We start from the raw sequence: 26878 nt of genomic DNA, 5'->3' as shown, positions 1-26878 counted from the left end.
CTACTTCAAGGGAACAGAACGCCAGCTGATAAGAATCCCACTCAGATGACAATGGTCAAAGGAACGCACAACCAGAGATGCCCAGCCTGGAGGATGGAAGGGTGATTTTCACCATGCGTGACTTATGCAATGAAATGGATGCAGCTAAAGTTCATAGAGGGGGGAAGGAGGGGTTTCACAGCACCCAGACAGATGAGGGGGGCAGAGAGCAGCCCCCTGTCCCAGTTTTCAGACCAGAGCTGCTGAGACTCTGGGCCAGATTCAGCAAACGAAGGTTCCTTTGGCATCCGAACAGTTTATCCGATTCTCCCTCTTCTAAAACAATAAAGGAGCTGGCCTATTGACAAGCTCGGCTGCTTAATTAATTGGAAAGTCCCTTCGGGTGTGAATGCTGGCAGCAGGAGCAACTCAAGACCTGGAAATAACTGCTTTGGAAATGCTAAGGTGTTTGCAGACGCAGAGAGCAACCCTGCCTAACACAGATTCAGGTACCACGTGATGGCATGCGGGTTGCTCCAGGAAGCTTGAGATAGGTTTGGAGAAAAATGTGGCTTTAGGCCCTAGTAGCCATTCTCAGAGAGAATCATTGCCAGTCAGAGCTGGAAGGGACGCTCAGTTCTGAGAGCATCAGAACCCACTGGAGGGCTTATTACATCACACATTTGGGGGGCTCTACCCTCTAAAGAGTCTGCTTTAGTAGGTTTAGGGTGAGACTCAAGAGTCTGTGCTCCTCACATGTTCCCAGATGCCAGCTGGTCTGTGCACCCGACTTTGAATAGGGCTGATGTAAACAAGTGGACTTCAGATCGGTTTCAGCAGAAGTCTCTTCTCCAAAGGATACTGCGATATACTAAATAGATAAAGGTGGCATTTTATTAAGGGGTTCAAATTGTATCATATACTTATTATAGTCATTCAGTGAGAACATTAAGATGTGGTTGATGCCAAATCTTTAACTCAGAGGTTATGAGGGACATTTGCAGGTTTCTGACAGCTTCAAGATCCAGATTATTCCTGTCTTATGTTTCTCTGCACACACAGATCAGTAGTTACAAACGGTGTTTATGTGTATATATGTGTATACATATATACACATACACACACATATGTAAATAATGTTTTTTTCAGTTTGCCTTGCACTTTCAGGATGCTCATCAGTAAAGAGAAGTAGCAGAAAGAGCTCTGTTCTGAAATCTATGCAAAACAGATTAACCTGGCACCAGACGTCACCTTGGCAGTGCTCTCCAAAGTGTTAGATTTGATAACTAATAGGTATGAGCATGGGTGTGGATATTGCTTTTTCTAAAAAACAGATTAGATAAAATTATGCCTTAAAAATGAGACCCTGGGGGCTTCCCTGGTGGTGCAGTGGTTAAGAATCCGCCTGCCAGTGCAGGGGACATGGGTTTGAGCCCTAGTCCGGGAAGGATCCCACATGCCGCGGAACAACTAAGCCTGTGTGTCACAACTACTGAGTCTGCTCTCTAGAGCGCGTGAGCCCCAACTACTGAGCCCATGTGCCACAACTACTGAAGCCCGCGCGCCTAGAGCCCGGGCTCCACAACAAGAGACGCCACCGCAATGAGAAGCCTGCGCACCGCAACGAAGAGTAGCCCCCACTCGCCGCAACTAGAGAAAGTCCGCACGCAGCAACAAAGACCGAACGCAGCCAAAAATAAAATAAAATAAAATAAATTTAAAAAATGAGACCATGGCAAGTTACTTAATCTCTCTGAGCCCTGGTTCCCTAACAACTAATGGTACTGAAAGCACCTACCTCACAAGGCTTTTGAACAGATCAAAGGAGATAATCTCTACAAAGGCAGTTGTCAAACCATAAAGTGCACTGCTCATGTGATCCTTCCGTCCTGAAGGCAAACATCCTCACTCCTTCAAAGACCTGGGCTGGTTTATAAGGTACCACGGGTCTCAACCAATGGCTACAGATTAGAACCACCAGCCCGCCCCACCCAGACCAACTGAAGCAGAATCTCTGGGCTGAATGTCAGTATTTTTTAAACACTCTCCAGGGGATGCTAATGAGTAACCAAGATTATTCCATATTTCCTCCCGAGTTCCACACAAAACCCTGCCGGGCTGCTCCCATTGCTTCTGGATGGCCACTAGCAACAAAAGAGAAAGAGAGAAAAATGTCCCTAACCGGACCCTGACTTTTTCACTGCTGTTGGCCTAAAAGGGGGGCTTTAATCACCACAGCTACTAATTCTGGAGCACCGATACATGCTGGGTGATTTACATACGTTATCACTTTTAGTCCTCCCTGTACCTGGGTGAGGTAGATATTATTCTTGCCCATTTTTACAATAGCTTTATTGAGATAAAATTCACACATACTGTACAATTCACCCACTAAAACTACACAAATTCAACAGCTTTAAGTATATTCACAAAGTTGTGCAACCATCACCACAATCAATTCTAGAGCATTTTCATCACCCCCCACCCCCCCGCAAAGAAACGCCATACCCTTTAGTCATCACCCCTGACTCCTCCCATCTCCCCCAGCCCTGGGCACCAGGAGACTGGTTCTCCTTCTTGTCTCTATAGATTTGCCTATTCTGGACATTTCATATCAATGGAATCATACAATATGTGGTCTTTTGTGACTGGCTTCTTTCTTTTTTTTTGGCTGCGTTGGGTCTTCGTTGCTGCACGCGGGCTTTCTCTAGTTGCGGCGAGCAGGGGCTACTCTTCGTTGCGGTGCGCAGGCTTCTCATCGCGGTGGCTTCTCTTGTTGCGGAGCACGGGCTCTAGGCGTGCGGGCTTCAGCAGTTGTGGCGTGTGAGCTCAGCAGTTGTGGGTCATGGGCTCTAGAGCACAGGCTCAGCAGTTGTGGCGCAGGGGCTTGGCTGCTCCGTGGCATGTGGGATCTTCCCGGACCAGGGCTTGAACCCATGTCCCCTGCATTGGCAGGTGGATTCTTAACCACTGCGCCACCAGGGAAGCCCCATGACTTGTTTCTTTCACTTAATGTTTCCAAGGTTCACCATGTTGTAGCAGGTACTTTATTCCCTTTTATGGCCAAATGATATTCCATTGTATGGATATAGCACGTTTTATTTATCCATTCATCAACTGAGGGACATTTGGGTTGTTTCCACTTTTGAGATATTATAAACATTCCTGAACAACTTTCTGTGTGGACATATGTTTTAATTTCTCTTGGTCATATATACCTAGGAGTGGAATTGCTGGGCCATATGGTAACGCTATGTTTAGCCTTTTGAGGAACTGCCCGACTGTTTTCCATAGTGTCTGCACCATTTTACATTCCCAACAGCAGTCTATGAGGATTACAACTTCTTTACATCCTTTACTGATACTTGTTATTATCTGTCCTTTTTGTTATAGCCATCCTAGTGGATGTGAAGTGGTATCTCACCGTGGTTTTGATTTGCATTTCTTTTATAGCTAATGACGTTGAGCATCTTTTTATGTGCTTATACTTCTTTGGAGAAACGTGCATTGAGATACTCTGCCCACTTTTTCATTGGGCTATTTGTCTTTTTATTAGAGTTGTAATAGTTCTTTATATATTCTAGATACAAGTCCTTTATCAGATCTATAATTTGAGAAAATTCTCATTCTGGGGATTGTCTTTTCACTTTTTGTCCTTTGAAGCACAACAGTTTTTAATTTTGAGGTGCCCAATTTATTTTTTGTTGCTTGTGCTTTTGGTGTCATATCTGATCCAAGGTCACAAATATTTGTGGCTTTTTCTTCCAAGAATTTTGTGGTTTTAGCTCTTACAGTAGGTCTTTGATCCAACTTGAGCTAATTTTTGTATATGTTTGGAGTTAGGGAGGAAGCTGAAGCTCAAATGTCTAGTAACCTCCAGAGCCAGACTGTTCCGATCAGCAGTCCTGCCTGGCTACATGGCTTCCAAAGAGCCACGGTTCTGTACTGGTGGTGGCTCGTGGTAGAGGCAGGGAGGAGGGCCACGGAAGCAAGCCGTGGAGGAGCTTGTCACCCAAGACAGGCACAGGCAGTGTACTCAGTAAAGGGGGACCCTGCGGCCAAAATGCAGAGCACAGTCAACGAGCCCCACAGAGGGCAGGACATGTGCGGGCTCACGGGGTCGCTAAACCCAGAGGTGACCCATCGACCTCACTCCAGGGATCTCTGCAGCCTACCCGAATCTGCCCCAGTGTCCTTCTAGGTCTCCGAGCTCCAAGCTCAAGTGAAGTTGTCTTATGTCTTTTGGGCACAGTTGAAGGGAAAGAGATTTGGCTGGCTCCAGAGTTGTTCAGCCAGAGAAGGACCCGGGAGGGGACTCAGTTTCCCAACTCTGAGTCCATATTACCAGTGGGTCTGGGGACACCAACGTAAGATGACCAGCATTGATAGAAGAGGCCACTTCATAGGGCTGCTAAAAAAACTAAGGATTCATGAGAATTCTTAACACCACAGGAAACAAGATAAGGGGTCACACAGGGCAGCTTAGTGGAAATCACAGGGCTGAAGGGCCTTTTCATTCACAGTTGGTGATGGTAACTACAACTGTGGCTGCATCTAAACTATCAATACATAAACAGAAACAGGAAGGTCCGCCTGCCTCCCTGAAACCCAGGTCACGGGTACAAGACATTGGAAAGACAAGTGCTGTCAGAATTTGTAGTGTGATTCACTGCAAGTGGACTCAGTCCCTAGTAAAGGTGATCTACAGGTGTAATGCACTGTAGTCGAGGTTATCTTCACACACAGTAAACTTCACAATGAAATTCTATGAGCATCAGTTTCCCCCTTTTGCAAATGAGGAAACTGTGCTCAAAAAAGACCAGCTGACTTGTCCAAGACCATACAGAGAGTGGGAGATGGAGCTGGATTTTGAACCCAGAAGCTTGAATCCAAGCCTAGAGCTCTTCCCAGGCCCAAGAAGCAGCCCGTCTGGTTAGAAAGCCAGGACGGTGCCCCACTCCCACGACACCTGGACACCTCCAAACACTCAGGCCACCCACCACATCCAAGGGCAAAATACCTCAAGCAAATGAAAGCCCAAGGAACAGTTTTTGAATCAATTATAAAAACTAACTTGCCTGGGCTTCCATGGTGGCGCAGTGGTTGGGAGTCCGCCTGCCGATGCAGGGGACATGGGTTCGTGCCCCGGTCCGGGAAGATCCCACGTGCCACGGAGCAGCTGGGCCCGTGAGCCATGGCCACTGAGCCTGCGCGTCCGGAGCCTGTGCTCCGCAACGGGAGAGGCCACAACAGTGAGAGGCCCGCGTACCGCAAAAAAAAAAAAAACCACTAACTTGCCTGATCCACACATATGAAAAGTAATCACAATCATGTCTTACATTTGTTGTGTATCTTATTAAGTGCCAGGCATATGTAAAGCCCTTCTTTACCTGCATTAGTTCACTTAATTATCACAGCAGCACTAGAAGGTAGGTGCTATCATTATCCCCATCTTAAAACAGAGATGTAAGAAGGCAGCATGGGACTCCTTGAACTTTTCAGAAGTGTCTGATTTCTGCTAAGAACATACAGATCCAGCCATGTCCCTACGACCACCTCTCCAAGGAACCCAGTGCTAGGACAACAGCGGGTGTGACCAACCTGTGATGTTAAATAAGAGATTTGGAACCCTCGTGAATGCTCAGGGTATGGTATCAAATAAGACTCAATACCACAGGGACCAGAGTTAAACACACGCATGGTTGCCTTTAGCTATCACTCGTTTGCCCTCAAATTACATGATTAAAGATAAAAAAAAAAAAAGCTAACAGCTTTGGAAAATGTGCTAACAAAGTGACGGAACTAAAGTGGAAATTTAGGATTTCAAAGATGAGTTGGGAGACTCTATTCCAAGAAGGGACAGATTGGATCTCTCTGCCAAGCAAGTATGAGACAGAAAAAGCGTCTGAGTCAGAGGGAAGAAGGCCAATGCTATTCCAAAGAGCCACAAATTAAAAACCAATTATGCAAGGCTTGCTAAAAAAATGTCAGTGGGCTGCCTTTATGTTTTAAATCACTAAAAACATAAGCATGCTTATGCCAACATTTACCCAGCACATCAGCTGGTTTGGGGAAACTTTATGCTCAGGCTAAACATGGATGAACATTTTGGTCTTTTTGGTGAGCAAACTCCTAGGGTGAGCACACCTTCCAAGACCACACTGTAGTTCATGGATTCGAAGTCCCACTTCTTCCAAAGGTGAAAGCCTTCTAAATATTCTCTAGGGCCCCTGGAGAAGTTGGGAGATGGCCAATGTGAAATCCACGAACAGCTAAGTCTCCTCTCCTGTTCTCAAGAGGAGAGGAGAAGGATCTTGTCGCTACATGCAGGATGTGCTGGAGAGACAGAATCCACGATGGAATGCACACACTGATTCCTCAAGGGGACACCCTCAGAAGCCTCCCTGATAGGGATCAGAAGAGAACAAGAAGTACAAACAGATAAAGTCAGGTTCCCAAATGTAGCCAAGTACTCTCTGGGCCTACTAAAAACACAGATTCCCTGGACTCTGCCCTCTGAGATTCTGAGTTCATGGGCCCAAGGCTGGGTCTGGAAATGCGGATTCATAAGAAGTTTGCCAAGTGGTTTTGATGATCAACCAAGTTTGGGAATGGTTGGTTTGATTTTCATTGTGTCCTCTTGTCTTTGGTCTGAAGTCGCTTATGTTCAGAAACAGAAAAAGAAAGGGACAAATGCTTGGAGGTGAGAATTGGGAGATATAGAAACCAAGGGATGGAAAGTGTAAGTGACTTGCCAAGTTGACACAGCTAATTAATGTTCAAACCAACAAGCATGTGTTAAACAGTCTACAGGCCAGGCACTGTCCACCGACTGGTGGAAGTAAAAAGGAATGGAAGATGTAGTCCCCATCCTTGGGACCTAAGCACAGGACACAAACTCAAAAGCCGGCTGGTGACAATAGGCATTGTGAAACGGGCTGGGAAAGGGAACAGGAGGCGGTGGGGACTGCGGAGAAATGAGGACCACATGCCAATACAGTGAGCTCAGCTCCAGCTTCTCGTTGCATGTAAGGGTGTGGGTCTAGAGTGCCCAGATATTCTGGGTTTTTTAAAGAAGCCAAAAAGTCCACATTTCCTGGCTTTTAAATATAGCAACTCATTCAATAAAAAAAAAGAAGAAGAAACAAAAAAAAAACCACACTGTGAGGGCCAAACAAGATTCATCTGTAGGCTGACTCCTGCCCGTGGAATGACAGTTTGCAATCTCTTTCTTAAAAGGTCATCCAGACTCTCTTGAACTTGAGTCCCCTCTAGAGCACTGCAGAGTGACACAGAGGGTGAGGGGTCCCATCCAGCAGGTTGTTAGGTCATTGCTTGCTCTGCGTGTGTGTATGCGTGCTTGCACGCGCACGTGCACGTGCACACACACAAGGGCGGGGCTTCTGGGCTCCCTCCGCCACTACTGGAAATGCATTCCAGGCCCAGAGGCAGGGCATGGCCACTGCAGCCCACTCGGAGATGACCCACCCAGGAAGGGCCGAGATCTCCAGGACAACAGAGAGTGCTTGGTGGAGGACTCCAGCTTAAGGGGCTGCAGAACAAAAAGTGGAGGAAGGAAGGAAAGCTCTGGAGAAAGCCAGAGAGCAAAGCTGTCTTGAAAAGGAGTATTGAAAAGGAAAGAAGAACAAAGAGAGAGAGAGAAGCATCGGCTCTAAAAATCCCAATATAACATGCCCAGATTCCCTAGCCAACCCTCACAACGAGCAGTCTGGCCACTTCCCATCCACTTGGTTTTCTTAGCTTTTCTTCACGACACTGACCACTACCTGGCCTTTTATATTGTATATGAATTTGCTTATTTTTGGATATCCCCACTCCAGTACATAGTCCAAGAGAAGGTGGACTTTGTCGACTTTGCTTATGGTTCAGTTCCCAGTGTCTGGCCCGGTGCTTGGCACATGGTAGGTGCTTAGCATGTATCTGTTGGACAAATGGACTGCGGGGAAGCACCTCCACAAAAATAGTTTAACGTGATGTGACAACCCTATAATATTGGGTTGGCCAAAAAGTTCGTTCAGGTTTTTCGTAACATCCTACGGAAAAACCCGAACGAACTTTTTGGCCAAGCCAATAAAAACATCAGCACAAAGCATTTCATCATTTACAAAACGCGTCCTTTAACTTAATTCCTCTGATTTTCTTTTACCCAACTGCTTCATGTATTTGGACATGGCCCAAGAGGCTGTTGGCCTCCATAAGGCGGACAGTCCAAGAGCCAGCTGGGACAGAGCTGCCTGCACAGCGGCTCGGCCCGTCCTCTCTCCGGGGGCCTGGGAGATGATACGGCTGCAGAACTGACGGGCTCAGCGTTAATCTGGGCGTGTCATCAAAATGATGGAGGATTCTGGGGCCAGGTTCATCCGGCTTCCCCAGCCCAATAGAGTACTGATTAGAGGCCTGGAAGTCTGGCAGAGAGCACAGGAGGCAGCATAGCATAAGGTTTAAGCTTTGGCTGAAAAGTCAGACTGCCTGGCCTCGTTTCGCAGCTGCGTGACCTTGGATGTCCCCAAGGCTTGTTGACTGCATCCACAATGTGGACATAACAATAACAACAGCAATAATAATGACCTCAAAAGGGTTCTCATGCGAGTTCAACAAGATGCTGCACAGAGAGCACCCAGCACTGTGCCTGGTGCACACCGCTATCCCAGCAGCACCGTCTCGCCCACGCGCGGCCCAGCTCTGCCACCTTCCAGCCGTGCGACCCCGAGTGACTTGACCTCCTCCTCCCTGGACCTCAAATTCCTCTTCTTTATTTTTTTATTTATTTTTCAATTTTTTAATTTTATTATTATTATTTTTGGCCGTCCCGCGTGGCTTGCGGGATCTCAGTTCCCTGACCAGGGATTGAACCCGGGCCACGGCAGTGAAAGAGCTGAGTCCTAACCACTGGACCACCAGGGAATTCCTCTTCCTTAAAATGGAGAGAACCAGATCACCAGGATCAGGTAAGGAATACACAAGACTCTACATGTTGAGCCCTTAGCACAGGGCCTGCTACATATTAAATGTTTAATAAATGTGAGCTTGTATCTTATTATTATTCAAGAAAGTTTTACTAGTCCAAAATGCCAATGTGAAAATCCACCAAAGGCAGTGTGCCGTATGCAAATAAATCTTCGGGACATAAGGTTCTCCAGCTGCAAGTTTCTCTCCCAAGCCCCTCTATCTTTCAGTTGCTCTCAGAATGAACCCGCACCCATCTTGGGTCTGACCCAGAACATCGGAGGTCGGTTCCCAGCGCAGGGCTGACCTTACTCCACGCCAGCACCCACTACGCTGCAGTCTGACAGCGAGGGAGGGGACATGCAAATATGCCCTAAAAATGGCTTGTTATTTTCACAGCCTGGATGGTGTGTGTTTGGGAGGACGGCACGTCACTGTCAGGTACAGGGCATATGTCACCAATTTGGGGGAGGCTGTGAAATGTAAAAATACCCAATCCAAATAAAGGCCTTTTCAAAAAAAAAGAAAGAAAGAAAGGAAGAAAGAAAGAAAGAAAGCTCCTCCAGTGCCTTTTGCGGAGTGGGGAGGTGGTAACTCAGCCCCTGCCTCCAGGCAGATCTCAGAGACCAAAGCACCCGCCCCTCATCAACCCCACAGCCTCAGTGCCCCTGCTCAGCTACTAGTTTTAAATACTATGGAATGACCCAGAAATGAATGCTTTCAAGTTCTGGGCCTGGGAAGGCAAAATAGCACAAGACCAAAGATAAGGGCTCTCCACAAAGAACACAGAGCACTAACTAAGCCAGGAAGTGCTATCTACAGCACGCTCATTGACAAAATCAATTCAGAAGAATATAATTACCCGTCAACTCTCATCTTGTAATCAACCGTCTTTAGTGGGCATCTACAGGGCACCTAATCCAGGTGTCTCCAGCATAAATGTCTACAGTAGGGGCCACGCGGCCCAAGGTAAACGAAGGCAGCCGGCGGCAACAAAAGCAAAACTGATAGCGTAAGCAAAATCGAGAGGAACAGGGAGGCGCCGGGCCTGTGGGAGGCTGGAGAGAGCAAAGGAGTGGAGCGGGTCCCCCGCTCCTGGCCGTGCCAGAACAGGGCACGGTGTGGCCACATCTTCCCGCTTTGTAATCAAAGATTAAAACCCAAATTTTCAAGTGAAATGTTGGTTCCAGCTTCTTTTAAAACACTGCGCAGGCCAAACAAAACACACCTGAGAGCCACATCCGGCCCGCCAACAGCCAGTGTGCCACCCCGGCCGAGCTCCCCAGCAGCCCTTCTGTGCAATTTTTATGGTACTTATGGGGAGAGGGAGGGCAGAGCAGGAATGGCATTAAAATACCCAACTCCCCCCTGCCGGTACCCAGACACCTTTCTCCACTAAGAGTCCCCCTTTCTGGGACGTCCAGCCCTGTGAGCTCCATCCTACAGGATGAGCCCCCAGCCGGGCGCACCTCTGTCTGTGAATGCTCCCTCCCCGCAGGGCGGCCCAGCACCTGCGTTTGGCTGCCTCCCCCCAGGCCTCTGGCCCAGCCGCCTCTCCAGCTCTCCAGCTCCCACCACCGGCTCCTTCTCCCTTCCGGGCGGGCAGCTACTCTGTCTGGCCTCTGAAGAAATGGCCCTGCTGGGGACCTCACTGGGGCAGGCCTTTGGACAAATCACCAGCCCTGGGGAAGTGACCAGGGGCGTGCCCAGCACTGATGCTCACCCACGCTGGGGACTTCTGCTTCTCCCCGGGCCCCAGGGAAAAGCTACTCTTCTACAAGTACGGCTCACGAGCACTGCAGCTCCAAGGGACCCGGGGAGGGCGTGCTCCACGTGTGGGTCCTCTGCAAACACCAGCTAAGGCAGATGGTGCCGGGCAACTGAGGCCAAGTCCAGCTCTGGCAGCCGCTTGGGAAGGTAGCCCACACCACCCCTCCTCCAAGTTCCTGCTTTCAGCTCCAGCCTGGGGCCAAGAGCAATAGAGACAATGATGTGACTAATGATAATAATTGTTAAAGCTAACCCAATATTGGCATTGCCTTATATACTTTTCAAAGCATGTGCACATTCCCATTATCTCCCCTGACCCCACCCCCAGCACCCCAGAGAGATGGCCAAATGTTATTCCTCAATACTTTTATTATTAATCACTCTTCCCTTGCCCCTCAAAGAACCAGAGACAGGTTGGGCATCCTGCCCTAGCCCAGTGCCTCTCAAATGCTAACATGGCCCTGAGTACCCCAGGGGAGCTTGTTAAACCGCAGATTCGGATTCCGACAGTCTGGGGTGGGGCCTGAGATCCTGCACTTCTAACAGCCTCAAGATGTTACTGACATGGATGCTACTGGTCCTCAGACCCCATAAACAGCAAGGCTTAGGTCACACGGTGAGTTTAGGGCTAGACCTAGGACACTAATCCAGGCGTCCTACCCTCCCCCCAGGATCCTGCCCTGGGGGAACAAGGCTCGCTCACCTCACTCTTCACGGGTTGGGGCCTCTTGCCCAGTTTCACCTCCAGGAAGTGCAAAGGGGCAATCATGGCCCCAATGTTGCGGATGTCGGCGTATTTCAGCTCCTCTGCAGTCAGAGCCGAGCTGGGGAGTCCGGTTAGGGGGCCGAGCCCTGGCAGAGAGCCCGCAGTCATGGAAGGGTCTGGGATCTGCCCAGGCATCATAGCAGGAGGAGCGGCAGTCCAGCCTGGAGTGGACAGGAGAAGAGCAGGACAGGCACTGTCAGCCGGGTGAGAGGTTCCATGAGGGGTTTAAGTCCCTGTGTCTCACCAGGACCCCACCCTTTCTTTCACCAATGTCCCCCTAAACCCCTTCCCCACCTTAAGGTGCTCTTCCTGCCCTTAAGTCCATTCTGTTATTGAGGGAAACTTGATCAGTTAATTCACACCAAGGTTATTGTTGGCACTTAGGCAATGCTTAACCCAATCACAGCCCACACTGATTCAGCATTTGCCATGGGCTGGGCACTGCGGTAATCCTTCCATCAGTCCCATAAGACTGGGTCGGAGACCATGACACGGAGGAAGAAGCCAAGGCTTAGAAAAAAGAACTCGCTCCAGACTGTACACAGTTAAAACTGGAGGAGCTGGATTTAGACTGCAACACGCTGCCTGCGAAGAGAATGGATCAGAATGGAGGCATCAAGCACCTTTGCACCTGTTTAAGAGGGAGCTATTTTGGGGCTGTCATGGTGCTTCCCCTCAAATCACACATCCCATTCCGCATACTTGTTAAGACACCCTGAATACGAGATGAAGCAGATCTAAGTTAACGGTGAATGTGTGCATCTGGCATCTATGAGGAAGAGACTGCGGCACAGGAGATGGAATTAATTAGTGTGTGCTTCCCCAGTGGAGCCCAGTACGAGAAGAGTCCTCCACGGGCTCTTCACTTTCAAAGCAAACACATATTCTAGCTCCACCAGACCCAGAAGGTTTGCAAAGGAAGACAGATTCAGGCATGAAAGAAAGACATAAAGTAGACAGGTCAACACTAAGGGAATTCTTTTTCCTTCTTTTCACTGGGGGAAGCTCATGGGTAAGAAATTATCCCTTCAAGGCACAGATGGCAGGGAAGAAAGCTTGTCTGCTAATAAAGCCAGACTTTCTGGCCACTTACAGGGCTCCTACCTATCCATCCATCCAACCCGTCCATCCAATTGTCAACCACCTACTATGAGCCAAGCGGCACTGAGAACACTAGAGGTCAGTTGTGCACAGTGCTGGCTTCTAAACAGCCTTGTAAGTAGCATTTCAGTACAAAACTGCCTCTGGATTCTAACCCTAAGGAAAAAAAAAATCATTTCTCGGGCTTCCCTGGTGGCGCAGTGGTTAAGAATCCGCCTGCCAATGCAGGAGACACGAGTTCGAGCACTGGTCCGGGAAGATCCCACATGCCGCGGAGCAGCTAAGCCCGTGCGCCACAGCTACTGAGCCTGGGCTCTAGAGCCCGTGACCCACAACTACTGAGCCCGTGTGCCACAACTACTGAGTTCACGTGCTGCAACTACTGAAGCCCGTGAGCCTAGAGCCTGTGCTCCACAACAAGAGAAGCCACCACAGTGAGAAGCACGCGCACAGCAATGAAGAGTAGCCCCCGCTCGCCACAACTAGAGAAAGCCCGCGTGCGGCAACGAAGACCAATGCAGTCAAAAATTAAAATTAAAAAAAAAAATCATTTCTCCCCCTTCCCGCCTCGCTGCACAGGGCTATAAAATTAAAACTTCATCTGTCTTGGAAATCCTGGGGGAGAAGCTTTGACCTATCTTTCTATCTTCACTCTCTCTTCCCATAGAAAGGGGTGCATTTGGCAAGACAGAGAAGATGTGATGTCCGTCAGACCACTTTCAGTGAGAAAGTCACTCCCTCCACCCTCTGGAGCCAGGCCTGCAATGCAGAGAGGGCTGCAGGCTGCCACGCCAGGAGGCTGCTCTGGGGCATGGTGGATGAGCTACTTGTCTCCCCGGAACTCCTCCAGGGAGAATAAGAAACGGGCCAGTGTAAGGACTCACTCCTCTGCGGCGAAATGATGCCTGGACCCAGCCATGTGGATGTTTGGCAGGCGGTGGGGGGTGGGGGGTGGGGGTGGGGAGCGGAGGGGGGCGATTTCAGGCTACCTGAGCCAAACTGACAAAGGAAACTCATACCTTTTCCTCAGAAGAGGGGAAAAAAACCTACAAAACTCCCCCTTCTAGACCTGAGCTGATGCTACAAGGAGTCAGCAACCCCAGGAAGGATGTTTAACTGAGCTAGTCAAAATGGACAGGAGATGGGAAGCTTGAAATGTCCTATGCCTGGTGTTTCATCTGGACACAAAGCCCTACCAGGGAGAGAGGCATCACACCTCAGGTATGGAGCAAAGCAAAAATATAGTGCAAAATCCCCTCCTTGGTCAGAAGCCCCAGAACCTCCCGATACTGTAAGGACCCATTCATGTGTGGCAAAATGTGCCATGTGGCCACTTGGCGAGTGGAGGGGTGATTTCAAGGGGTGAGGCATGCACATTTCCGGCGCAGAAAGGATAATCAACAAACACTTGACAAATGAATGAATGAACGAAGAAACGAATGATAAATTCATGGCGGAGCAAAATTCAGTGAGTAGGGTAAGGATGTGTCTCTGGAAGTTTATATGCTTGTTATCCACCTCCAGATTATTCGTTCCCACGGTAGACCCCAAGAAAAATCCTCCAGAGGCTTCTGTATGTTTCCCCGCCAGAGCCATCTCAGGAGATGGAAGCCAGACCCCACTCTGTTCCGGGAATGATAGGCTCGGCTTGCAGCTTCTGTTTATTTTCAAACAGAAGGTATAAATGAGATACTAACAAATGATCCCAAAATATAATGAATTCTCTGCTACTGTGAGAACCCCCCTGCCAGAGTGAGAACCCACTGGGAGCTGCAGCCCCATGAATTCTTACCATTCCTGCTCCCCTGTGAACCTGTCCCACTGACGAGCCTCACCCAGGGAATTAGGCACCAGGTTTTCCTCTGCAGAAGCAAAAAATCCCCTCTCCTGCCTTTCCTCTCAAGGGTGCCCCTAACTGCTCAGATACAAACCACAAAGTCCTTAACACATGCCATTCCTAGGAGACAACCACAACAGCTGACATTCACCAGCGAGAAGTCATCCTAAAGGGCTCCGGGGGTGGGGGGCCGAAGATGGAGGAGCTAAAGCAGCTGCCTTTCATAACTGGATCCCCATTAACTGGAAGGAGCTGACTGATGAGCCAAGGCTGAAAGGCAACTTGGGTGCTTTGAAAAATAAAACAATTTGATGTGATTTAGGAACCTATAAAAGGCGGAGGGGCGGGTGGCAGGGAACCAATAACAGCCAGGAGGAATTTACCCACTTCAAGGAAGACAGAGGAAAGATGACAAGATGTGAAATCATCTCCCACACTGGTTGTTCCATACAGAAGCAATTTAGTGGGAGAAAGAGAAGTACACACAACACAAGGAAGATAAACACCCTCCACGTCTCCATTAGTAACTGGGATGCACAAATAAAGAGCAAACACTATACACTGGCAGAAGACCCATATCGGCAAATAGTGCCTGTGCTTCAAAAGACAGGCCTAGAATCCAAAAAGACTTTGGCACCCCAATGTTCACTGCAGCACTATTACCATAGCCAGGTCATGCAAGCAACCTAAATGCCCACAACAGACGAATGGATAAAGAAGATGTGGTACATATATACAATGGAATATTACTCAGCCATAAAAAGGAATGAAACTGGATCATTTGTAGAGACGTGGATGGACCTAGAGACTGTCACACAGAGTGAAGAAAGTCAGAAAGAGAAAAATTTCGTATATTAACGCATATATGTGGAATCTAGAAAAATGGTACAGGTGAACCGGTTTGCAAGGCAGAAATAGAAACACAGATGTAGAGAACAAACAAATGGACACCAAGGGGGGAAAGCGGGGAGGGGGGTGGTGGTGGGATGATTTGGGAGATTGGGATTGACATATATACACTAATATGTATAAAATAGGTAACTAATAAGAACCTGCCGTACAAAAATTAATTTAGGGCTTCCCTGGTGGCGCAGTGGTTGAGAGTCCACCTGCCGATGCAGGGGACGCGGGTTCGTGTCCCGGTCCAGGAAGATCCCATATGCCGCAGAGCGGCTGGGCCCGTGAGCCATGGCCGCTGAGCCTGCACGTCCGGAGCCTGTGCTCCGAAACGGGAGAGGCCACAACAGTGAGAGGCCCGCGTACCTCAAAAAAAATTTTTAAAAATATATATATATAAATAATAAATTCAAAAAAAGACTGGCAATTCAGGACACTGACCAGGAACAACTTGGAAAACAGCCGATGAAGAAAAACTGGGTAATGCACAGATCAAAGATGAGACTGACAAGCAAGGCATGAATAAGACAGAAAGCATTCTGGAGGTCACAAGTGGACCCTAAGCTGCTGCTGAGACTAAGATTCGGGGTGGTTTGATGCAGCTTCCTGAGAGGCGGCTTGAAAGAAACAGGGACCAGGTGGATCCGAGGGAAAAGAACCAAAAGAAAAAATCTGATAGCTGTATCTCTCTATCCTGACTTCCTCAGGGACTTGTAGGCACACGATTTGGGATGCCGCCTTGTACAAGTAGAAAAAAAAGTCACAAAACACTTCAAGTCCAGAAAATGGGCCCTGTTGGGAGATATTAAGATGAAGTCATTTCAGCCAAAAGAATGAAGAGATAACTTAAAAACTTAAGTTTTTCCATCTTATTTTCTTCTCTTGTTTACTGTATGTAAATCTAAGATATTATCATATTCTTTAATGGGAGTATCTATAAATAAACAATAGTCTTGCTTTGACGTGTCAAAATTGTAAAAGGTTACTCATATTAGAAAGTGCCCAGTAATTGGCATCTTCATCTAGAATGGCAAAGATAGGTTTTCTTTTTTAAAGACAGATCAAGAGAAAGTTAGGATCTGCATCATGAACTTTCTGTCCGTCCATAGGAAAAAAAGTTTAAGGAAGGCTCTAAAATCCCTGGGTCTCTTTGAGAAGGTTTGCTTCCCTCCAGGCAAACAGCTGGCCTGGACTGGCATCAGGAGGCAAGAATGGGTGTGCAAATGAGTGCAGATAGCCTAAGGCTGCAAGGCTTGGTGCTACAAGAAAGTGGAGGTGAGTGAGGGCAGGTCAAGGAGCAAGGGAGTTCATAGGGTCAGGCCCCAGGAGCACTAGTGGGGTTGGAAGTCAAGAGCAAGTAACTGGCAACTGAAATCAACGGGTGGGAGGTCTTGGGAGCTGGAACCTGGGAAGATTCCCAGGAGAAAGATGTGAAGGGCAGCAGTCCATGGCAGGGGCCGGGGGGCAGAGAGGGCAGAAAGGTGCCAGACCAGTCATCACAGAGCATAGTACTAACTATCATGAATCTTGGAGAATTAAACACCAAATCTGTTCTTGGAGCTAAGGAATCACCTGGGATGACCTCTCTCCTGGAATCTGAAATGATGCAGGTCACCCAGCTTCCAAAAGACAGGGAGATCCAGGAGGCAGGGAGCAAAAGGATGGTGAAAGCTGCGAGATGGAGAGAAGGGCAAGCAGCAAAAGACCATCTCCGATGGCTGGCTCAGCTCTGCAGGCAGGAGAGTGAGGCAGGTTAAAGTGGAAACTCCAGAGCCAGATCATCTGGGTGTGAATCCTAGCTCTGCCCCTACTAGCTGTGTGACCTTGGGCAAGTTCCCGAGAGTCTCTGTGCCTCACTTTCCTCAGCTGCAAAATGGGACTAATAACATTATTTGCCCTGTAAGGCTAAGAAGAAGATTAAATTCGTTAATACTTGGAAAGCACCTGGAGCAGCACCTGCACTTGGTGAGTGTGAAGTCAGCGTAGCTTCAAGGGCCTTCCTTCCTGGAGCAACACTAGTGCTTGATGACCCCTCAAGGTCCCTTCTGCACAGTTCCCAGTTCCCATCTAACACCGGTCTCCCGTTCCTATGGCCATGAGGAGGATCCCCGGAGGATTCTCTGGAGATCCAGTCCAGAGAATTCTCTGCTCTCCCACTTTCCAATCTAAATCTCAAGGAGGCAGGACCATCCTGCATCCACGCAGTTATTGCAGAAGAGAAACAACAGGTGGCAGATCAGGGCTGGGTACAAAGGTGCAGAAATGAGACCCAGCACCTGCCCTCTGCCTCAGTTTCTCCTAAGTCCTCCTCCATCTCACAGGCCAGAAGACAACTGCACAGATCACTGGCAACAGGGCACTCCCAGCTGGCTGGGTTTCCACGCCCGCCTCCAGAAGCAGAGCGCCAGCATCTCCTGTGTCCTTCAATCCACTGTAACCCTGCACTGCTTAGAAGGAGTCACTCCTCAGATCTTCATAAGAGAATGCGATGTGGTGGGTGTCAGGAGAAGCCACTGACACAACCTGATCCCTGAATAGCCATCCCAGCCATAGAAGAAACTGGAACCTCTCCCCAAGAAATGTTCTTCCCTGGAGACCAGGGAAATGCTTTTGACAAGCCCTGCCTGTAAACACAGCGTTCTCCCCTGCCTAATGTAGGTGCTCAATAAAAACACAGTAAGTCATTTCTGCCAGGATCCTTATCCTGAGCAGCGAGAATACGCTGGGAAAGAACTGCCGGCAGCCAGACTTCTAGACTCTCTTCCCACCTCACCCCATCTCTGTTCCTTGGTGCCAGGAGTTCATAGCCTCATACATAATACAGACACACACACAGAATGTGACCGATCCTTTGGCTCTTTTTTAAAAATATGCCATTGGCCAGTTAAAGCTTTGGAAATGGAGCTCCACGAATGGAATCCCAAGGGCTGCAGCAAGAAAACAGACTGAAAAAAACCCAGAATGGTGGGCTCTGGCCGGGCCCCCCGCAGCGATTAGTGTAAAGAAACACAGGCTGAAAATTCCAACCGGGGGTCGCTAACGCGTTTGTCTCCGCTGAGCTCTGGGAGGCCAAACCATACACCCACGCACAAGAGCAAGCGTGCGCACACACGTATGTGCGCACACACACAGGCACACGGAGCTTGGCAGCCTGTAAGTTCCAGAGCTGGTAACACAAGCCACAGAACCGACTGCCAAGACAAGCAACAGATTGAGCCAGGCCCAGTTTCATTGGCCACCATACACTGCATATGGCCCAGGACGCAGCCAAAACAGTGTTCTCACCCTCCTCAAAGGCATAGGAGACCCTCTGTTTTCAAACACACCTCCACAGAGCCTTAATTAAAGGAAAATGGAAAAATAATGTGCCCGCTGCTCTCCCCCTGCCTATATAGGGTATGCACACACACATACCCATATACACTCACTCTATTTTTCTCTTCCTCCCATTTCGGTTTCCAACATAATTCATTCACATGGAAAAAAAGCAAACTGCATCCTGCAGCAGAAAAGCAGAAAAGAATGTAGCTTGCCCTCAGCCCTGGCTCTGATCGCTGAAGTTGAGCTGGGGCTGAATGAATGCAGAGCAGGCCAACCTAGAGTCTGCACTGGCCCCTTTCTTCCAGAACAGAGCTGGAAACAGAGACACTTGTGCGAGGGACAGTCGCAACACCAGCAGCCCCATGACAAACAAGGCCTGGAGAGCCTAGCCCTTCTCAGCCTTCTGCCGAGTTTTCTGCAGCTTGGAAAAGATGCCCACACATCCTGCAAACAGGTGGTAGCTGCAAAAGCCAGGTGGCGAGTGAGTGGAGAGATCCTTGTCCAGATTCTTCCTTAGGGGACACTGTTACCAGTTATCAACACATCTCCTTGGAGGTGGCTGCAGCCCACCCAGGAGAAAAGTCAGAAGCCTCCACATCCATGCCTTCCAGCTGCCCTTCAGATCTCACAGCGCCCAGCTCTTCAGGAAAATTCTGAAGCTGCCTGCAACTCTGAACCGAAGCCAAAGTAGAAGGGAAACAGAAGAGTCTTTGAGAAATCCGTCCTCCCTGTTTTAAACAAGGCAAAACCTTAACCAGCCAGAGGCACGAGAATAGATCTTGCTTCTCTTCCCTGGTCGTCAGGTTTATATAAAATCAGAGCCATGCTCACACCTGATACCTAGTTAAACTCTCCCCTAGAAACCTGCAACGGAAGATAAGGCGTCCATCCAAACTGCAGCCAGATTGGCTGGAAAGATGAAAACAGTGGGAGGTGTTTTAAAAAACCCTCAGGGAAGGGAGGTTGGGGGGAAGGGAGATAACATGTGAACACAGTTCACTGCAAGGCCTTAAAGGACAAGCAGGCACCCAAGCATGGTTCAAAGCTTCAGTTTCTCACAGTTCCTCAAACTAAGACCCTGAGGAGTCCACGAAGATTTGAACCTGGGAACACACACCCACACAGTCTGCAAGCCCTTTTTAGAGAGGCAGACCTGAGCCCAGCTGCCCTGAGCACATGTGGTCAGGCCACAGCCCAATGCCCTGGATGGGGGGCAGGTGGGGGGGAGAGGCCCAGTGCAAGGGTCAGGCAATTTTGCTACGGGAGCTGACCCGAGGGGTCAGTTGAGCTCCTCTTTTACCAGCCTCTCCATCTCCAGCCGCAGGGATGGCCCATCCATCCCTGCAGAGGTGCGGAGGCCTCCCTGTCCCCCCTACCCCACCACTGACCCAGGCAAAACCGGGTCTGCAACCGCAGGGTCAGGGGTCCACAGCCGCTCAGGCTCCTTTTGGTTGGGGGGGGCAGAAGACAGCCGTCTGGGCTCGTTACCTAGAGGAGCCGGCTGGCCTCCTTATGTAACCTGGCTTGGGAGCTGGGGGAGACCAAAGGGGACCCAGCCACCCCGAGACCCCCTCCCAGAAGGGGAATCCCGGAGCAATGGCCCTGAGAGAAGCCCTCTTCATTGTATGGAGAGCCCCAGCCCTTCTCAGTGCCTTCCTCCAGGTCCTCAGGGGGCCGTGCTTCCTCCCTGCGACGGGGTTGGGGCGGGCAAGACTTGCCAGCAGGTCCCTGTCATCCCTCCACCACCAGCACCCTGCACTTCCCTGGCCTTTCACCCTCCATCTCCACCCCGCGGCTCATCTCCCCGGGCAGTTTTCTCCCCCACTCACCCGCCTTCCCCGCGGCGCAAGGAGAGCACCTCCCTGCAAACGGACGGGGGAGGAGAGCACGGGAGGGAGACGGAGAGAGAGCCTCGGCTGCCCCGGGAGCGGACGGAGCCTCCCGTCCCAGAGTGGGAACCAAAGGGAAGCCACCGGCTCGCGGACCCTTGGCGGGAGGGGCCCGGACTGCAGCGTCCCCCTCCGGGTCAGCGCGGGGTCCCGGAGCTGCGGGAGCCTCCCCGCGGGGCTCGGGTTTCGGGGCCCGGCGCTCTCCGCCCGCGCGGGGGCGGCAGTCCCAGGTGCCCGCGGCCAGCGCGCCCCACCCAGCCCGGCCCGGCGCCCCCAGCGCGTGCCCTCGCACCCACCGAGCAGAAGCCGAGGGCGGAGGCTGCGCCCCCGGGACCGGGACCCGGCTGCAGGCGCCGTGCCCGCTCAGCGCCGCTGCCGCCCGGCCGCGGAGCTCCGCCCGGTGCCCAGGCCCGTCCCGGCCCGGGAGCCGCCGCGGCGCCAGCCCCGCCGCCGCTGCAGCGTCTGCCGCCGCCAGCGCCCCCCCGTCGCGGCCGCCGAGCGTCCCTCCCGCAGGCTGTGGCGGGCGGCGGGACGGGTTGCATCAGCCCCGGCTATATAGCGGCCCCTGGGCGGCGGGGAGGGGTCGGGAATGCGGAACCGGCCGAGCTGCCAGCTCCAGACGTCAGAGGGGGACGGAGAGGAAGGGAAGGAGGGGACAGGGGAGGAGGGGGGTGTGGATCCGGCGCTTCACACCCACTGACCTTCACCTCCCCCGCCGCATTTCGCGCCCTCCTCCCGCGGCTCCTCGCGGTCCGCTCCCCGCGGGGACGGCCCCGGCCCCGCAGCAGCGGCCCTGCCTCCATCGCGGCCCCCGGCTCTCCCAGCCGGCGGTGCAGGAGCGCGCGAGGAAGCAGGACGCGGCGGGCGGTTATGTAAGAGCATCCCCAGCGCACAGCCGCCCGGCTTCCACCCCGAGACACAGCTCGGGCCGAAAGCAATGAGAAGGTGGCGGCCGGACAAGTCAAAAGGCCCTGGAAGCAGACGTAGCCTGTGTTGAACCATCTTCCTCAGTCCTTAGCTCTTTTTTCCCAAACCGAGAGAGAGAGAGAGAGAGAGAGAGAGGATTTCAACACATTTTCATCCTTGGACACTTAAGCACTGAGTGAGGAAGTGATCTCGCAAGCCTGTTTCGTTTTTCTGGGCAGAAGGATGGGCAGAGGATCAAGGCGTTTGGGTGCCTCTACCCCCGCCTACTAGCCCACCTGGCCACCACAGCCGCCCTTCAGCCCTGGGGTGGTTCACTGCAAGAGACCTGCCCTCCTTGGACTGCAGCCTGAGCCCCCCACCCCTTTCCCTTTCCCCATGGCTTGCACAGTTTGACCCCTGGGCTTTTTATCACACTACAGCAGGCTTCTCCTTTCCGCTCACGGACGCGCGGGCGGACACCCGTGTGAGCAGCCGCCGCCCTCAGCCCACCCCGAATGGCCTTCTTTCCCTTTACAACTTCCATTGCCAACTGAACTCCTACCTTTCATCCTCCTAAGAGTGGCAGTTGGTTAAGGGTGACTCCAGAGGAAATGCGTCCTCCACGGTGCCTTCAGTATGAAAAGGCACAGAGACACCGAGCCCTCAAGCACACGTGTGGCGCCTGAGACCTTGGCATTCTGGTTTGCATCTCCTTCCTCCAGACCCCCTGGTTGCTCAGCCAACCCCCTGCGTTTCTGCCTCAGCCAGCGAGGAGTGACAGTGTTTATATTCAGTGACCTTCAGCCTCCTTGTCAGAGTGATGTCAGATCATCACCCATAGAAGAAAGGAAGTGAAAGAAAAAGTTCATGCCTTCTTGGAGTGCAGATGCTCAGAGAGAAAGAAACAACCAGCCTTGAGACCGATGGAAGCAAGTGAGCAGAGCCCAATGAGCAGGTCTTTTCAATTTGAGGACAGTGAGCTCCTTTTCTTATTCCCAGTGCAGGGAAATCTTTCTGCATCAGAGGACTGGTCTTATGGAGGGAAAGACAGAGCAGGTCCTAATGACATCGACTGACCATTTTCACCTTCACTGTCAGCTCTCTCCCGTGAAGCATTGAAGTTAGCAAATAAAAAGAGAGTGAGGTCCTAAGAGAAGGTACAGTAGAAAATGAGTAGTAATTTGACAGTCTTGTGGAAGAACATGACTCTCAGCCCCAGAAAGGCCAACTACACCTTTACTACGGCAGAAACATCAAACCTGGGTACTGTGAAACCGCCTTACAATGTTTCCCCCATGAGCCTGAGGTTTGGACGTTTATATGGAAGAAAACACTGAATGGGGGCAATGTTACTTTATGCGTCTTCGTCTGGAACTTTGGAAAAACTACACTGGTCTATGTGTAGGGACGGATAATTAGTGTGCGTGGTTAGAGCAATCCTTTCCAGGGCTGCCTTTGGACGTGGTTAGGCCACCAGCAGGCTGACTGGGCCTTTGCTTCACTCACAAATTAAATATACTACAGGGGGTGCACTGAGGGGTAACCTGGAGGTCTTTAGCCCCTTCAATCTCTCTATAATATCCATTAGGTCTCCTCCATTATTTGATATGGATGCTTTTTAACTTTATATAAAATGCTATGTAAACACAGCTTCAAGACCTACAGCCACATTGCCCCCTACTAGGCCCCTCTACGTAGTTATTGCCCCTGGAAGTGGCTGGAGAGAGAGACCATAAATTGGCCCATTTATGTTGACATTGGTCTGCTTCTCCCTGCCTTGCTGGTTGGAGCTGATCTATCACTGGCTCTTAGAGATGGACGAGTGACCCAGCCTAAGGCAGTTTAAATTTAGGTTTCCTATTGCTTGCAACTAAAGAAGTCCCAATTAATACATCCAGCCCTGGCCAATGGGCTGCCTCAGAGATTGCCATATGTCCAAGTGAGTCTGATGACACTAGGAGTTTTGTGGATCTGCTAGGAAGAGAAGCGGACAGAAGCTGGACCTGAAAATGCCTGAAGCTACCACGTGGAAAGGGTCTACTGAGAGTGAAGCTAATGCAAAGAAGAGTAGAGAAGAGTATAGCCCAGCAACAGAGGGGAAGACAGATCAAGTTCAGATGTCGTTGTCTGCGTTCCTGAATCCAGACATGCCTGACATCAACCCTACCTCTGGAGTTTTTAGTTATAGGAAACTATATTATAATTTATATAATATAATATAATTTCTATATTACAGAAATTATATCTTACCTAAGGCAGTTTGAATTTAGGTTTCCTATTACTTGCAACTAGAAAAGTCCTGATTAATACACTGGGTTTTGTGTCTCTGACTTATTTAGATATTGCCTTTTAAAGCTTAATGGACATTGATGAATCCCAACCTCTTTGCAAACAGGAAAAAGTGAACCAGCAAGGTAAAATAATTATTTCCCCACACCTGTTTCTCCAGTATCAATGGAGGAAGTGGTATTTCTGAGTAAACAACCAATTGACTAGTCTTTATGCTAGGATTTATGGAAACTATATTTTGTGCCTGTGAGATACACAAACTTTAAGACATGATTCCTCACCTGTCCCCATTTCCCATCTAGTTAGGAAGAATAACTTGAACACTAATAAACAGCTAGACCAAGAGTAACTAAAAGCTACTAAGTGACACCAACTATAAGCACTGTAGGAATTCAGACAGGATTGTTGCACAATAGAAAAATCATTTGTTAATTGTTCCATTCTCTACTTAAACTGTGTAGACCCCAAATTGCAAACTAGCAGCTCCCAGGCTGAACTTGGCTTTGATGGCCAAATTCTTTTTTTTTTTTAACTTGAAGATTACACACAAAAATCTAGATTTCTATTCTCTTGAAAAAAATCAGTCAGGTAACATATAATAGTCAGTTTAAGAAACAGACCCACAGATTTACAGAATAAATTTATGGCTATGGGTGTGGGGGGAAGGGACAGTTAGGGAGTTAGGGATTGACATGCACACACTGCTATATTTAAAATGGATAACCAACAAGGGCCTACTGTATAGCACAGGGAATTCTGCTCAATATTATATAACAACCGAAATGGGAAAAGAATTTGAAAAAGAATAGATACATGTATATGTATAACTGAATCACTTTGCTGTACACCTGAAATGAACACAACATTGTTAATCAACTATACTCCAATATAAAATTAAAAAGTTATTTCCTGAAAAAACAAAATCGAAAGGACTAGATTCTTCCTCCAGAAGAAAAAAAGAAGAAAAAAGTCAGTTTAGGACAGGTTATGCTGCAGTAGCAGACATCCTCCAAAACTCAGTGGCTTAACACGATAAGGGTTTATTTCTCACCCTCACAAGACAACTGTGGGTTGAGGTGACTGTTCAAGGCAGCTGTCCTGCAGGTGTTGGCTCAGTATGGTACCTCCATAGCAGCAAGTGTATCCCTGGTCAGGATGGCATGGAAAGAGAGAGAGGTAGAGAGGGCCAGGCACCAGCAGTTAAATATTTCCTCTTGGAGTAACATTTAACACTTTAGCTTACATTTCATTGGCCAAAACAAGTCACATGGCCATTTCCCTTAATTTCAAAGAGGCAGAGACGTTCAGTCCTCCTATGTACCAGGAGGAGAAGGGAACTACATATTAGTGAACAGTTAATATTTGCCACATCATGCCCTCCCTAATAGCAACAATGGGCCGTAGCCCACTTGAAGCTGCCGCCTTGCATGGGACATAAACACCCCAGTCTGACACAGTTTCCACCCAGCCTGCCAGGGCATTTACATGGCCTGCCTAGCCTCTGGGGGCATTTGATTTTGCAGCTTCTGTTATAAACAAAGCCAATCTCAATATCAGTCTTTCAGTGTCCCTGGTGATCCATGGGGTTATCACAAATTTTTCAAAAACAGGGTTTTTAAATTTAGCTAATTAAAAAAAAAAATGCCACAGAGAATTCTTAGGTGAAGGGCAGGATGGTACCACAAAATCAAACAAGAAGTTGAGACTAGCTGTTATATAGTCTGCAAACTATGGAGACCTGTGTATGATCGTTTCTTCCTCCTACTCTTCCCTCACTCAATCAAATACCTACCAGGAGAGACCAGGAGAAATGAGACTTCCACTCTCTCCCTTAGGGTAGGAGGAGAAGATACATGGTAGTAATTTTGTGGGGAGGTCTGTTTTAAAGTTTTTAAAATTTCCCATATATATGTATGTATATATATTCATGACTGAAGTATTTGAGAAGAAAATTTGAGTTGGGAACAGAACTGCTTCTCTTCCAATAACCACCAATGAGACTTTTATAAAACAACAGGCAACATGTCTAAAGGTTTAATAATAAATCAGCACCCATGGAAATACAGCCACCTCTGGGGAAAGCCCAGCATCTTCTCCTTAATCTCCTGACACTATTCACTAGTTAAAATTCTGGGCCAGGTGGGGTTAGGAGAGGAGGGGTGTAGTGGAGGTATGTTGCTCTCCTCAGCATTCCTTTCTTTGGAAAACCACTTCTCTCCCTCTCCCTGAGGCCCTGGAAGGATGTCAATCCTGGCACCTCATCATCCCCACCCAAGTGTGGGTGTGTGGCCTCAGCTGGCCAATTAAAACAGACCATTTCCAAAGCCACAGTGATTGGTTCAGGGATGGGCACATGACCCAAACAGAGCCAATCATAGTCTTCCCTGAGACTTTATATGTGAATGTTAAGGAAGAGGGGAGCTTCTTTCCTTTAAACATCAGTGTAAGGATGTAGTTTGTGGCCATTGGTGGCCATTTTTCTTATCATGTGACAAGAGCCTGACTGAGAATGGGATCAACACACAGACGAAAAGAGAGCCAAGACACGTAAAGACAGAAAAACCATGAGATCATCATTTGAGTTCCTGAACCTAACATGCCATGAGAACATGCTGAATTGGTCTTTGGACTTCATGGTGATGGAGTCAATACATCCGCTTTCTCTTTCTTACTAAGGTAGTTTGAGGGTTTTCTGCCTCTTAACCACCAAAGAAGGTTGAAAAAATCATGAATAAAATGGCCCAAAGTCAAGCTTATAAAAGGATGCTGAAATGACACTGTAGAATTTTATCTGCTTAGTATTCTTGCCCCACCCATCAAATGCCACTCAACCACCTGAGACTGAATACAGAACTACAATGAGCTGCTTTCTTACAGTTCAGGGTTTGGTTAGTCATTTAAATAATTTAGTCAGACAACCTTGTTTGAATGTTTGCTATATGCCACCTTTTTTGAGGGGGCAAAGCAAAAAGAAGATATCATCTGTGCCCATAAAGATGACAGAGTAGAGGGCCAGGAAGACAGATGATATTCATTAACATGGGGAAATGAGGACTTGAGTGATCTAGGGAGATGCTGATTCATTCTGCTCCCAGAATATTATGTTTCAAAACATGTCTTGAAAACACCTGGGAGAAGATGAAAGGTCCATGTGGG

General features: G+C 49.2%; 1 protein-coding gene across 3 annotated transcripts in view; it reads right to left on the bottom strand.

Moving 5' to 3' along the window:
- The window catches only part of JDP2 (Jun dimerization protein 2), a 41847-nt gene extending 19705 nt beyond the window's left edge, over window positions 1-22142 (bottom strand). The window contains exons 1-2 of one of the 3 annotated variants that reach the window (XM_004262256.4): window positions 21996-22142; window positions 11420-11643 (exon numbers count right to left, since the gene is read on the bottom strand). In XM_004262256.4, coding sequence (XP_004262304.2) covers window positions 11420-11643; window positions 21996-22002 — 231 coding nt within the window. In that variant the 5' untranslated portion in view covers window positions 22003-22142. Of the gene's footprint in view, window positions 1-11419; window positions 11644-20823; window positions 20963-21228; window positions 21458-21995 lie in introns of those variants that run through there. The other 2 variants (XM_033407832.2, XM_012531688.3) reach the window with 2 other exon arrangements.
- Between the last annotated feature and the right edge of the window lie 4736 nt (window positions 22143-26878).

Source organism: Orcinus orca, chromosome 2 (genome assembly GCF_937001465.1).
Source record: "Orcinus orca chromosome 2, mOrcOrc1.1, whole genome shotgun sequence".
Classification (NCBI taxonomy): Eukaryota; Metazoa; Chordata; class Mammalia; order Artiodactyla; family Delphinidae; genus Orcinus; species Orcinus orca.
Note: the sequence above shows the minus strand (reverse complement) of the source record. Positions and strands in the feature narration are given on the sequence as shown.